Source organism: Miscanthus floridulus, chromosome 16, assembly GCF_019320115.1.
Source record: "Miscanthus floridulus cultivar M001 chromosome 16, ASM1932011v1, whole genome shotgun sequence".
NCBI classification, from domain to species: domain Eukaryota; kingdom Viridiplantae; phylum Streptophyta; class Magnoliopsida; order Poales; family Poaceae; genus Miscanthus; species Miscanthus floridulus.
This window is the reverse complement of record NC_089595.1, coordinates 35,803,064-35,822,172: the sequence shown is the minus strand read 5'-3', so window position 1 is coordinate 35,822,172 and position 19,109 is coordinate 35,803,064. Positions and strand designations below refer to the sequence as shown.

At 47.4% G+C, this 19,109-nt stretch overlaps 2 protein-coding genes and 1 pseudogene across 2 annotated transcripts; 2 read left to right on the top strand and 1 right to left on the bottom strand.

The window, feature by feature from the left end:
• Positions 1-543: 543 nt before the first annotated feature.
• Positions 544-2,395, top strand: LOC136513961 (uncharacterized). The gene is made up of 5 exons (XM_066507938.1): positions 544-732; positions 813-1,087; positions 1,157-1,375; positions 1,459-1,774; positions 1,860-2,395. Exons 2-5 carry the CDS (start codon positions 1,037-1,039, stop codon positions 2,372-2,374), a joined length of 1,101 nt encoding a protein of 366 aa, XP_066364035.1. The 5' UTR covers positions 544-732; positions 813-1,036; the 3' UTR covers positions 2,375-2,395.
• Positions 2,396-9,921: 7,526 nt separating this feature from the next.
• LOC136510578 (glycine-rich cell wall structural protein 2-like) lies at positions 9,922-10,362 on the top strand. The gene has a single exon (XM_066504981.1). The coding sequence runs from the start codon at positions 9,922-9,924 to the stop codon at positions 10,360-10,362; it is 441 nt and encodes a 146-aa protein (XP_066361078.1).
• Positions 10,363-13,873: 3,511 nt separating this feature from the next.
• Positions 13,874-19,109, bottom strand: part of LOC136510577 (F-box protein At5g03100-like) — a 5,862-nt pseudogene continuing 626 nt past the window's right edge.

Sequence of the window (19,109 nt, the reverse complement as noted above, 5' to 3'; positions counted from 1 at the left end):
CCGAGCTCGGCGCCACTCACTCTGGCGCCGAGCTACCTGTATTTAACCCCAGCCCAGCCTTCTTCCCTGAGCGTTCTTCCTCTTCTTTCTCCTCGGGTTTTTTTCTCGCCACTTTATCCTACCTCACGAATCGACATATTGGACCTTGAAAACCTTGATTTGATCCGTAGATCTTCGAGAGCAAGGTATACTTGCTCACCTCCTTGTTTTCTCGTGTAGATTCGGTACATATTAGTCGGATTTTTGAACCTAAGAATCGTCATCACTTAGGGTTTCATTGTATCCCTCAATATATGTATTATACAACCGTAGGTTCATTTTAAGGCGTGAAAAATACTAGTAAACCAAGCCGCATGTAGTTATGTTATGGGTTTATTGTTGTGGATGAAATGAGAAACCCTAGCTTTAGGGTATAATGTTAACTGCTTTTGGTTCTTATAACGAAATTGATTGTATTGTAGTTATGGTTCTCATTGATATTTTGTTGTGATGTTTTTATTTATGTTTGATAAATTACATCCTATTTGTTAGATGCAAGAAATATTTTGGGAGGAGTTTTGGCGAAAACGGGGTCGTCCTCGCGAATTATACCCCGACGTGTCTAGCAAAGATGCCCCTGTTCCCCCTGACCTTCCTGTCCCTAACTGTGATTGTGGTTTCTCGGCCCATGTTTTTCAATCGAAACATCCGGACACAGCCGCGCGTTGCTTCTACACATGTAGTCGGTTTAATGTAAGAAATTATTTGTACTATCCTTTTTCTTTATTTGTTTAAGTATGGTACTAATATATTATTGGAATCTCGTTGTGTAGGACCATGAGAGGTGTTTTTTCTTTCAGTGGATCGATGGTGCAGAAAAGTTTGATCCTAGGTACCTCTTTTTCGACGATTGGTTTAGAGGGAGACATCCACGTGAGCACTTCAAGCGGTGGGTTCCACCCCCCCTAACCCTCCGGCAATGACGGCTAAGGAGAAGCACCTAGCCGCCGTTAGATGACTCGAGGAACCTCCTCTGTGCGATTGCGGAGATCGAGCTATGATAAACCCTGAGAATACGTTGGAGTTTGTGTGTCCAAACAAGCATGAAGTAAGTGCAAAGTGTATGTGTTAAAATCTTGAGATATATGTGTTTATGTACTAATGTCTCATTATTTAGGTGTATTCAATGGCGAAGTGTCGTTTCAAGGAGTGGTTGTATGGTCCTAAGAACCAATGGCCGAAAGAACCGCGGAGGGTTAAGGAAAAGAAGAAAGAACGTGTAATCTACAAAGCACCTCCTGTCATGTGCGAATATGGTGTAAAATCCAACTATAGCCTAGTCCCTTCGGAGCTTGGAATAGGTCATTATTGCGGCCATATGATTGAGTATGATGAGGTTTGTTATAATTCTGGTAAACATGAAATCGTATTTTGTTTGTTTTCCTAATACATATATGATATAATATTTGTTTTGAACAGAGTACTAGGAAATGCAGTTGGGAATGTTATGATGGTCAAGCTAAGTTCTTGGATGAACTGAAGAAGAGGCAAGTAATTGCACGGAAGAGGGGATATGGACCTGACTACGTCAACCTATTTGTTAAACATCACAAAGAAAAGATGTGTGAGTTTGCTAGACAGCGCGGTATTTGTAACCCGATCGATGTTGGGCTTAACAAATGGGGATTGGAGAGGCGAACGACGTTAGAGGAGGAGAGGGCAAGGAATGAGACAAGGGAGGAGACAAGAGTACAGATGCAGGTCTTGGACGAGCATGTTGCTACATTATGTGCCAGTGAGTGCTTGAAAACCTTTTTTCGTTGCCTGGTTTTAAATGTAATATTATCGAGTTGCTAACTGATTGCATTTTATATATCAAGGGATTGGTTGCAGCGGAGAACATGCTGCAGAGGTGGCTCGTGCAAGATATGAGGAGAAGAAGTTAGATGCCCATAGATCACGAGCTGGTCGCACCGTTCAATCATCGATTGTGCTGTGTGATGATGGAGACGAGGATGAGGACGACACTGGTAGACTGAGTGAGCTCATTGCTTTAGCAGAGGCGGGCATACAGGCGCAGGAGGCTGAGGACGACACAGGCAGATTGAGCGAGCTCATCTCTCTAGCAGAGGCGGGCATTCAGGCGCAGGAGGCTGACGACGACACTGGCAGACTGAGCGAGCTCATCGCTCTAGCAGAGGTAGGCTTACAGGCAGAGGAGGATGACGACACGTTCTTCACTCAGACCGCAGCGGCCGCAGACGAAGCGGAGGCCGCTTACTACAAGCGACAGGCAGGTGAGAGCAACGCAGTTGAGCCTAGCCGCAGCAACAGGGTTGTAGTAGAGGACAGGTACTCGGATGATGAGTTGCTTACTCAGTACATTTCAGATTGAGGATTTGGAAGTGCATTTACCCCTTTGTCTACTGTCGGCACTTAGTTATACTATTAATATGTTGTGTAATATGACATAGTATCTAACTTTTCATTATGTGGTTGTTTTCATTATCAATGGTCTTAATATTCCGCTTAATGATACAGACTTATTTCTATTTGAACACGTGCTGCAAAAAACAGTTAACGACATACGATATTATAGAAATCAACACACGAAACACATTAAATGGCATGTGACTACAGGTACCGAACCTGGGTACATAGTTTTCTTTGACTAAACCTAACATGCCTTAGGTAATTAAACCATGCCTTCGGTAATTAAACCTAACATGCCTTAGATAATTAAACCTGGGATTCTCCACAAGAAAAACATAAATTCATCCTAGTAGTGTGGCCACATAGCAAATTATGTTGCACCTTCTCCATAGTAGCCTCCCGTTGTTGGTGGTGGTGGTGGCGGGGGTGATGGGGGAGACCCCTTTTTCTTGTGGTTAGGGCAGGTGCAATATGGATCATTGCAGAGTACCTCCTGTGAATCGGCACCATTGTTGTTGTCGTCCTGTTCGTCGTCCTTGTAACCGCTGCTAACTTCCCTTTCTAGATCGAAGATACGGTCTTGTAGGTAGTAGATGTACTCCGCATGTGGATAAATAGGTCGAGGATCGACCCACCTACTGAACCCACAGTTTTCTTCTATCAAGGAAGACTACAAAAAGTATGTCGTGTAAGTGATATACAAGACAAACATATTGAAGAAACAAATAGTAAAAGAAATTACCCATGCTCGCGGGCATTTGAAGAAACGACGACCTCCATCTATTCCCTCGGTGAACATCTGCACTAGGCAGTCCTCACCATGCATGCATTTTGGCCACTCTTCTTTCCTTTTATCGTATCCTGTAAGTGGTGCCTCTTTGGTGAAATCACTTTTGCTCTCAACTGGGAACCTCTCATAAAGAGCTTCCTCAAAGAAATCGGGACCAAGAGGACCCTCCCACCCCTAGGTAGTTTTCTTCCCCTTTCCTCTCCCTCTGGACGACCCTCCAGACATTGGTACTACAACGAAAGCAAATGCTGAGGAGTGTTCTTCTTCCTTATTGTTTGTGTGAATGAGAGGGAGTGAGTGGTTATTTATAGGTCACGAGGAGGAATGGAGGCCTGTCAATGTGCCATGTCAGCGATCCATGTGCCGCTTTACCTCAGCCCTTGGATCAAACAGTCATAAGATGGATGGTGGAGATAGAGTTTAGTTGTGCTTCCTTGCATGTTGTCCTTGCAGCTGAGAGGTCTATATCAGTGATGTGATAATTCGATGATGTCCGTGTATCTAAAAAGTCTATATTTATTCTCTGAAAAGCATAGATTCTCTGAAATGCATAGATTCTTGTACACAGCGTATGTACAAATATTCCTGGATTATAAACGTAATAAATTTATAGTTAATCTATGTACTACATTTATGTCTTTGTACAAGTATAGTATGATTAAAGATTCACGCAAAAAATTCGCAAGATACGGTCTTGTATTAGAAGCATCCACAGTTACAAACAGAGACATCAATATATATTCTAAACATTTACTCATCCAACAAGCATAATGCAACCACAACGAATATCACAACTAACATAATATGTCATGCAAAGTACAAATAGTCCACAATATTCATACGGTCCCGAATAATTAAAGATAAGTAAATACAATAGTTCATAGTAACATCTAACATGTCCCTCACTGTCTCCTACTCTTACCCCTACCCTTGTGACCCAGAGCGCTGGTGCCTGGAGTGTAAGGGTCACGGGGACAGCGTCGCCTAGTGCCTAGAGGTGGTGTAGGATAAGTCGATGGAGCGTCATGGAGCTGAGAGGGCCCAAGCTCATCGTGCCTCTTGTCCATGTCATCGTCGTCGTCGGCCTCCTCGTCCTCCTCCTCGTCCCCTGTAGCTGCTTGACTAGAGGAACCCAAGGCTCCTCTTCCTGCGGAAGGATCGTACACGTCATGCGTCGCGTTTGTCCTGCAACCACAACGACCAGCCGCATGGCGTAGACGACGTGACAGCCTCTGTTGTACAAAACAATGTTAAGTGAAAGAATATAACGTATTAATGATTTGTTTGAAAGAATATTTGTAATCTTACATCTAGGAAGCCAAGTATGTAGTCATCATTGACTGTAGCCAAGTATATTTAGTTTTGTTTTCTTTTGTACAAGAATGTAACTTATTACAAGGGTTATACAGCGCGAAGGTTGCAATAACTACAATAGATAACTCCTAACGTCGGTCCAAGAACACCTAATGTATTGTTATGTAACTAAACGTAACAAAATAAGTCGATTGGCTTACCACTCTGTCCAAGATTGGTCCTGCCTCCACCTGCCTTCCTGCACGAGTGGACCGGTCGTACGTCGTGTCCTCATCGTCGGAGGACTCGATGTCAGCGTAGTCAGCTTCGGTCCACTGTAGTCTGAGCCTACACCTTGTCGAACGCTGGTACCAAGCTTGGTACCGCCTGAACTCATGGTTCGTGTGCGGCTCGTTGTTGTCGTCCAGGTTGTCGTGCATCTCCTCCCATTCCTCAATGTAGGACTGGTGGTGCCTCTCTCAGTCAAAAATCTTCTTGTTCCTCTAACGATCCAACCTGCACGTATGTCATCGTTACATTAATCCACGTACGTGGCACCATATTATAATAAATGGACCATCATCATGACTCATTTGAAATATCAAAACACTTACTTGTGTAAGTCAACGCCAGTCGAGAACAGAGGCATAGGCCAAAGCTGTCTCACTCCAAATTGGCGTGCAACCCTATCTGGCAGGTGGTACTCGATAGCATAGAAGCAGATTAGAGGACACCTCATCCTATAGAAGTAGTCGTCGGCCCCACATACGGCGCTCAGCTGAAAAAGTAGTGCGTCCTCTCCACCATATGGCTCCCACTCTACCTGCATCATGTTCAAATAAGATGTTAGATGGTATACTAATCCTTTTAATAGGTGCATGGAAAATAAAATTTACTTACACTAGACGCCGTCAGCGAATCTAGCTCGTTCGTGTACTGAATGTACGCCCGGTCTATCCTCGTGTGCGAAACCCTGACCTGGTCCCAAAGGTACGCCCACGTCGGCTGGCGACTTGGAGGCTGACCTTGGAACCACTCACGACGAGCCAGTACCTCTGGATGACCAACTGGAAAACGAGCCCACATCCACAGCTGTAATAGGTACACGCATCCACCAAGTGACAGGTTCGCCGTAGACCGACGATACCCCTTGCACAGCTGCCGGTATAGAAAACACAAGACTGTAGAGCCCCAGCTGTACTGACCCGCCTGGTCCCAGTTACTGAGGCAGTGGATCCACATCCAGGACGCATTGTCACCCGTCACGTTAGGAAAGAGAACGCAAGCAAAAAGGTGTAGGATCCACGCCCAGCAGTAGTACACAACCGTCTCCTCATCTGCCTCCTCGGGGCACTATGCGAACTCTGTACGTAGCCATGAGATGGGAACTCCAGAAGTGCGAGCCCCTTGCTCGCCAAGCTCACGCCCAAGGAAGGCCTCCACTCGTGCTCTCCATCCCTCTGACCTGCACTGCCCAGTGACTGGGTTTCCATGAATCCTTAGGCCTAGCATCTTCTGACAGTCCTGAAGCAAGACTATCATCTCCCCGAAAGGTAGGTGGAAGCTGTGAGTCTCCGGCCGCCACCTATATTTAAGACCAAGGAAGATTACTTGTCAAAAAGTCAATCGCATTAACAAATGGCCATGAATGGAGGCAATGATTCACTTTAATACCTGTCTACCAACGCAGTTATCGCCGCTGAGTTGAACTTGGGCAACCCACGACGAACCTGAAAGGAGATGACATCCAGGCCAGCTCTTTGCAGGAAAAGAGTGTACCTATCGTCGTATCGAATGTCCAAGAACCCACTGTGGGTCCTAGAACGAAGGTGCAGAAGGTCCTGCATCGAAGATAACATAGTCACATGTTACTTCACGAACACATGTACGAATAAAACTTATACATTATTACCTGCCCCAGCGCAACGAGACGTCCTCTGTGGGTCTCCTCGTACGTCGGGTCGAGCAGGTGGAATTGCTCCATCCTACAAAAAAAGTGAATGAATTAGAATTGCAATGTACAATGAAACATGAACTTATAAATGTATACATAATTGACACAAATACAAGCATAAATTGAGACATGCATAATTAAATATATGATACGACAAAATATAAAATAATACTATAAACCAATAGTCCTACCTCACTAATCTGCCAATGGCAACTTCATGAGTTGTGGCCAAGTCTACCGCACTTGCCGCACTCGTACTGCTCGGGATCAGTAACAAATGGAGTTCCTCTCCCACGCCTAGTTCTTCCGGGTATCTGATCCATAACCATCCTATGCCTCGTCCTCTGCCTTGATCCACGCTTGTTCCAACGATAAGCTGGATCCGCAATGTACTTCGGCCCATCATAAGGAGGCCACTCTCTAGGGTCCCGGAAAGGCACGAAGCGAGGGCTCCATGTGTTCACAAGCGTGTTGACACTAAACTCGTGAGGTATCCTCCTCTCGATATTATAGTTGCGATGCCTAGCTGCTACCACCAAATGCGAACATACAAAGTGGTATTGCCTTGGTTTACCACAAGTGCACTTGAAATCTTGGAGGACAACCACATGTATCGTCGACTCTCGGACCTCGCCATCGGACGTTGTACCGCCCCTATGCTCGACCTGATAAGTCCCTGTGGCGTGGTCAAAGCATGCAACCTCATGTGTGCCAGCCCTTTCTCTTGTCTTCTCTAGGTGTGCCTTTGGTTTCGGAGCCCATATCTCTCCATCACTACTCAACTGCAATGCATGGGCGTGTCTATCGTTGAACCAGGCAACAAGCTTATAGAAGGTGAATTGAACAATTGCATTCACGGGCATACCACGTATCCCCAATAGCAACTTATTGAATGACTCTGCCATGTTGCTGCATTGAAACTCGTACCTTCAGCCACCGTCGTCATGAGCTCTCATCCATTTCTCCAAATCCCTCATCAAACCTGTGAGCCATTGTCTACCTTCTGCATTTGATGTGGTTCTGACCTGCTCCAACTTTTCCCTAAAGTACTTGTCCTCAAGCTGTCGAGCAGCCTCCTGCAACAGATCAAAGTTTTTCTTGACACTGTCCTTCCGTAGGAGATTCTCGGCAAGGTGTCGAGTACACCAACGATGGTGCAAAGGTGCATACCCCTCTAACTGCTCTCGCACGGCATTAAGTATGCCCTGATGCCTATTAGATATGACGCCAACCTCCCTGCCAGGGCCAACCACATGTATCCGGACTAGCCTCAAGAACCATCCCCAACTGTCATTGTTCTCCTTCTCAACCAAAGCAAATGCCAAAGGAACCAACTTGTTGTTCGCGTCACAGGATATGGCTATAAGAAGTGTGCCTTGGTATTTGCCAATCAAGAACGTACCATTAATGGAGAAGACGGGACGACAATGCCTAAAGGCCTCGACACACTGAGGAAAGCACCAGAAGGCACGGAAAAATATCTGCCTCCCATCCTTCCATGCATTAGGTTTTGGGATGTACTCATAATGCATGCCTGGATTCACCGCTTTGATTGCATTGAAAAGAACTGGTAGCTGCTCATACCCATCCTCCCAGTCCCCATATATCATGTTCCACGCTCGCTGCTTAGCCCTCCATACTTTACCATAAGTTATCACATATCCTCCATACAACGCCTCAACGGTCCTGATAATTGTTCTCACCTTCATGTTGGGTTCTCCCTGCAAAATTCCCATTAACCGCTTGGCAATGAGGGTAGATGTCAACTGCCGATGCCTCAGTGTCAGCTCATGGTCAGCACAATTGTGTGGCCCAACTACTTTTGTGATCTTCCATTTTCCGGTCACCTGTTGCTTCCTTGCACAAACCCTCCATGGGCAGCGTTCCTTGTCACACACAACTATGTAACGGCGCTCCACATATGAATGCAATACCCTGTAAGGCCTCTTTCGTATCACTACAAAAGCCTGCAACCACCTCTTCAAAGCAGGGAGGTCATTGAACACCCTCCCCTCCTCAATTACCATGTTAGGACCGGCCTTAGGAGCTTCTAGGAGCTCATCATCACGTCCTTCTGCAAACGCCAGATCAGAATGAGCAAGATCACTAAACTCATGAACTCTAGGATCACGGCGGTCGGGAAAGATACGTCTCATCATCTCAACATCACTCTCCGTCAGCTCTCCAACAGGACGATCATCATCAGAATCAAGAGCCCTAGCCATCTCATATGGCTCCGAATCATTCATAATTTCAACATTATTGGAGCCACGAAATCCATCTGAAAAGTGCACTTGCGCAGCAACATGGGGCACATCGATATTCTCAGGAATGTCTCCTGCAACGTCATTACAGAAATAAGGAAAGAATGAAATAAATAGATATAAGGAACGGGATAAGCTCCCAAAAACTATGCGGTTAAGACACTTACTCGGATGATTCTGTGTCAAAGGGATCTCATAAGGAGGATCTGCCACGAAAACATGAGTATGACAACCATCTCCAAATAATGCATTGGGGGCAAATTGAGCATCAGGAACCGTAGGCGCAATCTGCACATGCAGGTAAGGTTCCGGAACGGGAGGGTCGATGTGTCCCGGATGATCCATTGCTGGGGTAAACCCATGAGGGATTGGATCAACTAACACCCGACGAACAACCACGTCCAAACATTGCAGCTGGCTCTTCATAGCCGATCTCACATAGTTGTCCCACTGATCCGCACAACCAATTGAGATCATTCGCCTGAAGATGTTCGGAGGACAACCTAGGTGCAGTACACCATCAATTGCAATGTCATCATCTCCAAAGCAATGCAGCTCCTCCCGAGCCCTTGCAACCATATCACTAAATGAAGGCCTATCATTGAATAGCACAGGCACGCTTTGCATGTCAAGAAACTCAACATATCCATAACGATCGCTTTCAACCGTGCCTCCATGATATATGATCACTAGGTTGTCCATCTATTTAAAAAACGTAATGAAACACATGTCCTTTAGTCCAAATTATACGATAGATAGTACCTAACAAGTACTTTCTAACTACAAACTAAGTAATCATGATAATAACTACGTATATATTTATAGTGTACTCACTAAATAGCAAGATCATATGTAGGTAACTATAAATATAACTACATATCTAAGTAGCTATCTAACTATATCTATTTATCAATATATCTATGTTTCTATCTATCTACATATATATATATATAACCATATCACTAACAAAGTCATCACAATATAACCAGTCAATAACATACACCAACTAAATAGGTACATTGCATATTCATATTTTATACCTTTTCGGGTCGACGGACGATGGGCGTAGGTCAAGGCGAATATCCGGGACTGCGGTGGCGCGGCCAACGACAGAGGTGGCGCGCGGCGGTCGCGGGGTGGCCGGCGCTCCGCGCTGCAAGACCGGCTCGACGGCCGTGGGAGGCGGGGCGAGGCGAGGACAGCGGTGGATGTCGGCAAGGCGGGGCGAGGCCGAGGCCGGCGGTGGAGACAAAGGCTACGACGACGGTGGAGGGCGTGGCGGCTCGGCGCTGCAGCCAACCAACGGCCAACAACGCGAGGGCACGGCGGCGCGGTGTGGGCTCGGGCGAGGGAGCGGAGGCAGCGGCGCGGCGCGGGCTCGGCCGCCGGAGCAGCAGCGGCTCGGACGGGCCCGGCGCGGCGCGGGCTCGGCGCGGGCGGGCGCGGGCGGGCGCGCGGCGCGGCCAGGCGCGCGCGGCGCGGGGGGCGCGGGGCGCGGCGGGCGCGTGGCGAGGCGGGCGCGGGCGGGCGGGTGCCGCAGCGTGGCGCACGCGGCGTGGGGCGGGCGCGGGCGACGTCGGGCACGGGCGGGCGGCCGGACGCGGGCAGACGCGGGCGTGGGCGCGGCGGCGACGGCGGGGGCTGGCTAGGGCAACGAGATGGGGAAGAAGACCGGGTAGATATTTAGGACGAGCTCGGCGCCAGAGTGAGTGGCGCCGAGCTCGGCGCCAAGATCTACGGCGCCGAGCTCGGCGCCATCCACTCTGGCGTCGAGCCCCTTGCAGGCCGTTTGCCCGGGCGCCGAGCTCGGCGCCACTCACTCTGGCGCCGAGCCAAGGGTCCATTTCTGGAATTCTTTCCGCCAGGAGTCTATTTGAGAGAAACTTTCGAAAAAAGGGTCGAAAAGTAAAAAATTCGGCCCGGGCGTCCGCGGCCGTAGAAAGATCAGCTCGAAACGGAACCTTCGTTCTCCAAATCCTGATATTCTGTTGGCATCAGAACGCGGCGAAGCAAAGGAAAGCAGAGCGTCCGGACACTCCCCCCCACCCCCACCCCCACACCCACACACACACACCCACGTGCCTCGTCGCTCGGCAGCCGTCCCGTCCCGGCATCAGGAATTCAGCATCCTCGGCTGCCAACTCGGAAGGGAATCGGCAGAACTACTCGGCACCGCCCGCCTCTCCCTATATAAAGCAGCCACAGCACCGCTCCGAGCTTGTCCCTCGTCATCAGATCAGCCAGCCAACCAACCAAACCAACCAGAGCCTCCACCAGTTCACTTCGCACGCGAGGTCCGGGCCTGATCGATCCGTGCCGCAGCAGCCCTTTTGGTCGTTCGCCGCCGATAGATGGGGTCCGTGAAGACGGCGGCGCGGGCGGGGCTGCGGCGGGCGGTGGACGGCACGACGGTGGACCAGGCGGTGGCGTACGTGCTCATGGCCGCCGCGCTCGCCGTCACCTACCTCGTGCGCTGACAACCGGCCGGTCCGCGCTGGGCGTTGAGTTCTTCGCCATAGATGGATCGAGCAGTTTGTACAGCTCGATGCTGCCTGATATATTTGTAAGATCGTTATTAAATATACTTAAATTAATTTAGCTGCAAGTGTTGCATCTGGTCTAGGCTGTCTACGCGACCCTGCACCGCGTTTGTCGATTTGTGCAACACACACACAAAAAAAACTAAGGGATTCCTTTTTATTGCACGTTTATTTCTTGTCTCGGTTCGATGCATGCCTCCCATGTCCTGTTACCGAAAATCTGACTTGTCATCAAGTTCTCATCGTCGTGTCTCGATGCATCTCCCATTCTCCCCTCCCCTGTGTCTCGCTGCATGCCGCTGCAGCACGCGGCGCCAACTCGTGTCGGACGCCTGCCGTATGGGCACTCTCGATGAGGACACGAGAACTCTTCTCTGTAAATGATTTAGGTTAATTTCTTTTTGTCTTCGGTGGAGCAGAGAGAGAACAGGGTCACATGTCTTCCACTATTATATACAAATAATTTCACGAGATACTGTACGATTATTAATAGAGACGGTAACAAAATAGACCCATCTCGTAAATAAATTAGTTAAGTATTCGGAGACGGCCGATTTACTCATAAAAATTATCCGTCTCTTAAATTGGATCTACAAAGGCGATCAAAATTTATCTGTCTCTTAAAATAGATTTATAGAAGCGGGAGGTCCATCTCTGAGCTATGCCCGCCTCTGTTAGAGCATCTCTAAAAGTTTTTCTAAAATTTGCTCTCTAAATCATCATATGTAGAGTCACTTGAGTAAAAATTATTTTCTATATCTGTATACTCTCCAACAACTTTTCTACATCTTCTGCGTACTTTAGAGAGTCATCTTCGCGCTCTATCTTTTGCTAGTGAGGAATACAAAATAGAGGATGTCTATATTAGGAGATCCAGTTAAAAAGGTTGTTGGCGGGTATTTCTTCACCAAAGCATCTATTCCTGCAAATTAGGAAGAATATAAAGAGTCTTTTAGGGGTGCTTTTAATGTGGCCGAGCCCACTATCGGCTAGGGCAGTCCATCTCGATCCGAAAACAGGGTCACAATATATAAATGAAATGAAACTCTAGCCCACCACAATACCCTTTCTCTCTCCGAACTCGCCCGTCAGCGCCCCTCTCTCTTCTCACCCACAGGCGCGACGCCTCTCTCTTCTCTTCCTCACCTCTCTCAGTGTCGGTCTCTCTCTTCTCTCCCTCACGCCTCTCAGTGTTGGTAGCCGGGGCTACGCGCCCATGGTGGGGGGAGGGGTGCGTGCCCCGGTGGCGGCAATGGATCCGACGAGCACGGGGCCTCCTCCCCAAATAAGATGGGTATGAATTTCGGTGTGGATGTTGGATACCCAGCGACTGGTATAACTACGACATAAATGGTTAAAACTGGTGCCAATTTTGGAATTAAAGGTTAGTGGAAATGGTGCCTTCTATAGTTTCGCTCGCGTTGGCTTGAGAACCATCAGTGTGAATCCATTTACACTAGCGGTTGGCATGATGCTACCACTTGTAAATAGATTTACATGAGCGGCACCCGGTATAAACATTTTACAAAGGTTGTTTATGATGCAGGTCATTTAACCAAGCGCCAGTATAAGATGTATCTCCACTGGCGGGTCATTGTCATAGGCACACATATTTGTTTCTAGTGACACTCGTTCTTTATGAGTCGCCAGTAAAAAAACTAACTGCTAAAATACGCTTGTAATAGTGAAGCGGATTATCCATAGATGAATATTTAACTCAATTGATCACCTACAAGTAGAAATGGGTGGACATCTGAAAATTACAAAGGTCCATTTAGCTCCGGGCTTCTAAAGTGGGACCAAACGTTGCACTAATCTGCACAAATTGCCCGCTGCCATATTGAGTGTGAACGAGCACAAATGTTACACACTCGAATGCAAACTTCAGCAAACGCACAGCACAACACCCGCGTCTACGTGTCTGATGCATTCTGCAGCTGATAAGCCGGTTGATACTATTTTGTTATAAAAGAAAAACACCGTACATGGCTGATTAGTCGGGCTGATAAGTTCAAGCAAACAGGGCCAGGCCCAGGATTTTAAGGCCGGGTATTCGAAATGTAAAAGGATGTTAATTGTTTTAGACAAACAAAGCTTAATATTTAGCATCATAATTGATATTTTTTGTGCGAGGATACCATATATGTAATTGCATAATATATAATAACACATAATTGAGCAAGTTTTCATATATTTTAAAAAATCGAGCATATTTTAAAATTATTTAATGAAAGGTACGAATAGTTCAGCAAACCAAAACGAAAACATATCAAATATATATATAGTCATATAGAGGAATAAGAAAACTTATACAGTCAAACTCAGCAATTGACCGTGAGCTGCTGCTGTGCCCGTTGCTCCGCTGCTCCCAATCCCAGAGTCCCTGACCACTGACCAAACTAGTTTTTTTTTAATGAATCAAACTAGCTTGCCAGTATAACTTCTTCGGCCGCAATGGGCCGTTGGGCCATCAGGTGGGGAGAGGAGAGGAGTGGAGAAGTCTGTTTTTGGGCCGTATTCTCACCGGATGTTTACTTATCTTCAGTGTTTTCTTCTTTCCAATACATATACACATATACACTATATATCTAAAAAAATTCTTGCCAAAAAATCTGGGTATTCAGAATATAGCTGGGCCCGCCCCTGGTAGGAATGAAACTAATGAATCAAAGTCAGCAGCCATACACCATTCACCAAGGGATAATGTCTTCAGATTGCGAAAAAAAGGGGCATGTTTTCAGTTCCCTGTTCAGGATCGCCTTCATATGGAACATACAAGTGAATTTGTTCAATGCATAACAAAAGTAGCATTTTTAAGTAATATATGATGAAAGAATATGTAAAAATACATAGTTTTTAGTAAGGACTTGTAAAAAGTAAATTATATGGATTATGGTAATACCCAAACTATTGCGATATAAAAACTACCACCACTTTTGCATGGAAAATGCACTAGTGATTCATTATTACAATCATAAAAGAGGGACTAAACTACACAGACCTCCAAGTTTATTATAAAATGTCAACGAATTGCATCTTTAAATTTGCATATGAGAAAAGCAAGTTTACAATTTTCTTAAAGGAGCTGAACCCAGCCTCACTTCAGGCCACTTGATAACTTGTGCGTACAAGTCAGGCACACAAAACACACACAGAAGGGACTTAGAGCCTGTTTGGTATGGCTCCCGGAGGGGCTCCGGCTCCGGCTCTGGCTCTTGAAGGAGCCATACCAAACACCATTGTTTGAAATGGCTTCACCGGAGAAGCGCATGGGAGAGCCGGAGCCTTTTTGCACTACGAAGGAGGAGCCACGATTTCACCCTCCACCTGATGGTCGCAGACGTATGGACGCGGTTGCCCTTCACTGCATGCTTTTTGCCCGGGTACAACGTACAAGACGAAACCGACGCCGGCGTGGTGCTTCACCGTCGGGCAAATCGTGCGAGCAGCAGTGCGGGCGCCTACGCTGTGCGAGCAAGCGACGGCCTAGGCAAGTGCGTCGTGGGAGCGCACGGCGGCGTGGAAGAAGGTAAGCCTTGCTTGGGCGAGGGCGAGCGGTGGTGCAAGCATCCAGGTGCATGCGGCGGCGGCCAGTGCGAGTTGCTAACAAGCGGTGCAGCGGCGGCGTGCGGTGTTCAGGGAAGGGAGCATGCGGTGTTCAGGGAAGGGAGCAGGAGGTCTGCAGCTGCAGGCCGTATGGGCCTTGGCCCAAAACCGAACGTTTAGCCTTATTTTTGTCATAAAAATAATTCAAATACAGTTTACCTTAATCATGATAAATATTACGAGTAATTAATGTAATATTGCCAATTTTTGTTTCAAAAAAAATTACATGCATTTTAATTTCTTATGCGTACAACCAAATCAAATAATAAGCGCATGGGTACTTTGGACATTTGGTATATCTCATCCATTTCAAAGAAACAGGAGGAGCTGTTTTGCCAAACGTTTTCTAAAATTATTTTAGCTTCTCCAGAGGAGCCACTCCTTCAGAGGAGCCAGAGCCTGAGTGAGCCTATTGCTTGTGTGTGTGACCTAGTGATGGGGATATGTGCCTTAAGAGCTTTAACCCTTTAATGTGTGGTTCTCAATTCAATCTAAAAGTTACTATTTGGTAGCTTTGCCAATACAGTTTTTGTGAAGTTTACTAAAATAAGTACATTGTGAGTTGACTAAAATAAATGGACGTTCCCAGCAGGCTACACTTAGTATATAATCAATTCACTTTGCAACAATTGGTAGAAGAAAAAACTAATTTCCTTTCTAAGTCAATTGCTATACTTTTCCTGATTTCAATTCCTTTTGGCTCAAGTCAATTGTTGGGATACTATACTATAATACCAAATGTGCTTTGATAAACACCATGTGAGAGGACGAAAAGATGGTTTGAAATTTCGAAAAAACACCATTTTCCTGTAACAAATATAATCCATGGACCCATTTAAGAAACTAGGAAAGATCACAAATAGCGGGAGAGAGATATCAGCACTATACCTCCCCAGAATTGGCTCATAGCTCCAAACTTGTAGCATTTGATATGCTGCGAAGAACATTATGGCCACCTAAAATTTGACTGGCACGAAATATGTTCCGATGACCATACCTACGGCTGCTCCAATATGTGCCGTAATCATAACAGTTACAATGTTTGCAGTGATCATGGTCCTCACCACTGTCGCCACACCGTTTATCTTCATAACCAGTTAGAATCTCACTGTATTCACAGGTGCTTGCATCACTACAGGTATCACTATCACACTCTGGATCATCTCTAAGTGAAGAATCACTGTTGTTGTCACTGCCCTCTCCAAGTGCATCCACATCGATGTCTTTATACTCGTATTCATAATCAACATTCAAGAGTCATCAAGAACGACAGTAGCCGTGGCCAGTGAACCCAGATTCTCAAATAAGGGAGCTCGGTGGTGCGGTTTGACACAGTGCAGAGACAACAGGTTCGGAGCAGCAATTGTGAGGTCCCTGATGATCCTGCACTAGATGATGGACAACATCTTGAGAGAGGAAGACGATATCTCAGAGGCATCTAGATAGCAGCCCTTGAGGTCGAGGACTTCCAAAGAAGGGCAGTGAAAACAGAGCTGCCTTAGCTTCTTCTCACTCAAACGACAACCTGACAGCTTCAGGTGTTCTAGGTGGTATGAGCTGACGTTGACGCGCTCCAGATTAGAGAAGACCTTGTACCGTGGATGCGCGGTAAGGTGGATGATCCGAACCCGACGCTTGATGGCAAACTGGATCCACATGCCAACATCAACGGTGGTGTAATCCTCCTCGATGTAGTCACTCGCGGAGCTGGAGAGCAGTCGGAGCGTGTCCACCGGCGCAGTCGCCTCCTGTTCCAGCAAGAAGAGGTAGACGAACCTGGAGAGCTCCTCGGGGGGAGCACGGTGGCGGCCGAGGCGCCAGACGCAGGGCGCGGAGGCCCAGAGGTGGCGCCAGCGGCGCAAGAGCATGCAGGTCGGCGCCACCTCCCATGCAGTGCCGGCCCTAAGGGTAGGCCACGAGGTGCGACGGCCGAGGGCCCAAGCGGAGGAGGGGCTCAAACACAGATATACAAACCCTCAGGTCCTATAGTCCATTAAGCATTAACAAACTAATAAAAAGAGAGACATAGAACTGGCTAGGCGGTCCAAAAAGACAACATTGATATTTCTTTTCTAGTTTCATTTCCCCACGGCCCTCGGGTAGAGAGGAGGCGAGGAGTCACGCTGCACACAACACACTCTGATCGTGAGTTCGGGACGTGCGCCTTACACGCGCGGAGCTGGCGAACCGCGCCGCCGCGAAGAGCTAGACTACCGAAGACACGGACACGGCGCACGAGGATGACGACCAGGCAGGGCTCCACGACGACGACATCTTGATTCTTTTCTTCTTATAAATTGCGATCACCGATTAGTTGTTTAGGCCCAAAGTATTTTTTCCTTTTTATTTTTAATTTAAATTAATTATTTGTATAGTATTCCAGACTTCTAGTACTTTGTACCCATATAGTCATATTTTTCTTCTAATTTACATGTTAGAATTTTATAATATTACCTAAGAAACATTTGTCATGGGTGAGAAAAGAAAACGAAAATATTATTTTTTTAATCTACATTATTCCTCGATAATTATCATACATCTATAAATATATTCCTTAATCTATATTGTTCCTCGATAATTATCAGACATGTTAAATTAAAAATATGTTATTGAATTTGCTTTCATTTTGCAAGTAAAATTAGCGCATATATATTATAAGATTTTATACATGGTCAAGAGGGCCGTTACGACGAAATCGCCGAAGGGCCCTTATAATCCTAGGACCGGCACCGCTCCCATGCCCGCAGGAACGACAAGACGTGGTGCAGCAGCGTGTCAGGGAGCGCGCTGAGGTGGTCCGCCGGGGCCGCTGCGTCGGCGACAGACGTATCACCGACGGAGCATAGCTTGGGTTTATTTCGTGGGCATATCGTCGAACACCTGGTCTTCCCTGCATATAGGCAACTTCCTTGCGTCAGGCGTCAACGACGAGTTTCATGAAAATTTGTCTGTGAAGTTGGTTTGCAGCGGCGATGAGATCGAACGAGGGGAGGAATGGATCGAACTTACGGAATTGATTCGTTGCAATAATTATGGCAAGTTCTTGCCTCCTTCCCTCTTTCAATCCCGCCTGGCGGATGGATTCACGAGACCATCAGTTCTTCAGTAACTTCACAGAAATGGTTGGGTTCACGGTAGTGCTGGGATTTGCCGTGTTGTTGTTGTTGGAGGCTGTCAGAAACCTACACACAGGCGAGGACGACTCCAGGATGACATCGGGCTCGCCAAAGGCTTCGCTCGAGCGTAGGCCCACAAGGAACCGATGGCCCAACCCCCGCTACGCCGGCCCAACGGGATTGCTTGAGCACTGCTGAAGTGCTGATAACATATACTCCTATGTAACAGTGGGGAGAAGAGAGAAGATTATGAAATGATGTATCCAAATATTTAGTTCTAAGCTAAGCACTCTTCCTACGCTACCTGTTCTTCCCGTTCTTCCACTGTTCTACTACTTCCTCCTTATGGTTGTACTCCTCACAATTGGTATCAGCTTCCGGTCCAAATCCTTGCCTCCGATTCCCCTCACCACCACTTCACCCCGTCTACAGCGATCCCTGGGAGCCATGGATCCAAACCTCAAGCTCGTTCTGGAGGAGATACAGAAGTCGAAGGAGGAGATCGTCTGCCGGTTCGACGACCACGACGCTAGTGGGAGCGTCGATTCGTCGATCTAGAGTCCGCTCGCGCCGCTCATGATGCCTCCATCAACACGCATCTCGTTGCCCTCGTGGCCGGCTGCACCACCCTGGATCCAGCCGTTGAGTAGCGCCTCTCTGAACTAGAGTCGCTCCGCCTCGCGCAGATCTAGTATGAGCATGACAACTGCGTCTCCGCCCTATAAGCCGCTGTCACTAATTTGGGGATCTGGCGCCGGGAGACAAAGCCGTCGTCGACGATCTTTGGCTCGAGGTCTCCAAGCTCTCCAAGCACTAGGACCACGCAATGTTCAACACAACGTCGCACCGCCCCGATCTCTTGAGTTCACCTTCATCGGCGTCCGCGCGCCCACCTACCGAATCAAGTGCTGATAGGACCAAGGGGCACGACGATTCCACGGGACAATGGCCATGGGTCAGTCACGACCTTGGTCCATGTCCCGGCCATTGGTCCATGTCTTCACCCTATATGTCACCCCCTCCCATGATAACTGCTGCCGCTAACCCCACCGCTACCGGTCGCCTACCCAAGCTCGATTTCCCCCACTTTGATGGTGACAATCCTCGCGTCTAGCGCTCACACATGAAAATACT

Bases quoted from the DNA above. Each gene is read 5' to 3' on its own strand.
- LOC136510578 (XM_066504981.1), top strand. From the start codon at position 9,922: ATGTCGGCAAGGCGGGGCGAGGCCGAGGCCGGCGGTGGAGACAAAGGC.
- LOC136513961 (XM_066507938.1), top strand. From the start codon at position 1,037: ATGATAAACCCTGAGAATACGTTGGAGTTTGTGTGTCCAAACAAGCAT. The intron at 1,376-1,458 runs GTTTGTTATAAT...TGTTTTGAACAG, and splicing joins ATATGATTGAGTATGATGAG to AGTACTAGGAAATGCAGTTG. The intron at 1,775-1,859 runs GTGAGTGCTTGA...TTATATATCAAG, and splicing joins TGTTGCTACATTATGTGCCA to GGATTGGTTGCAGCGGAGAA.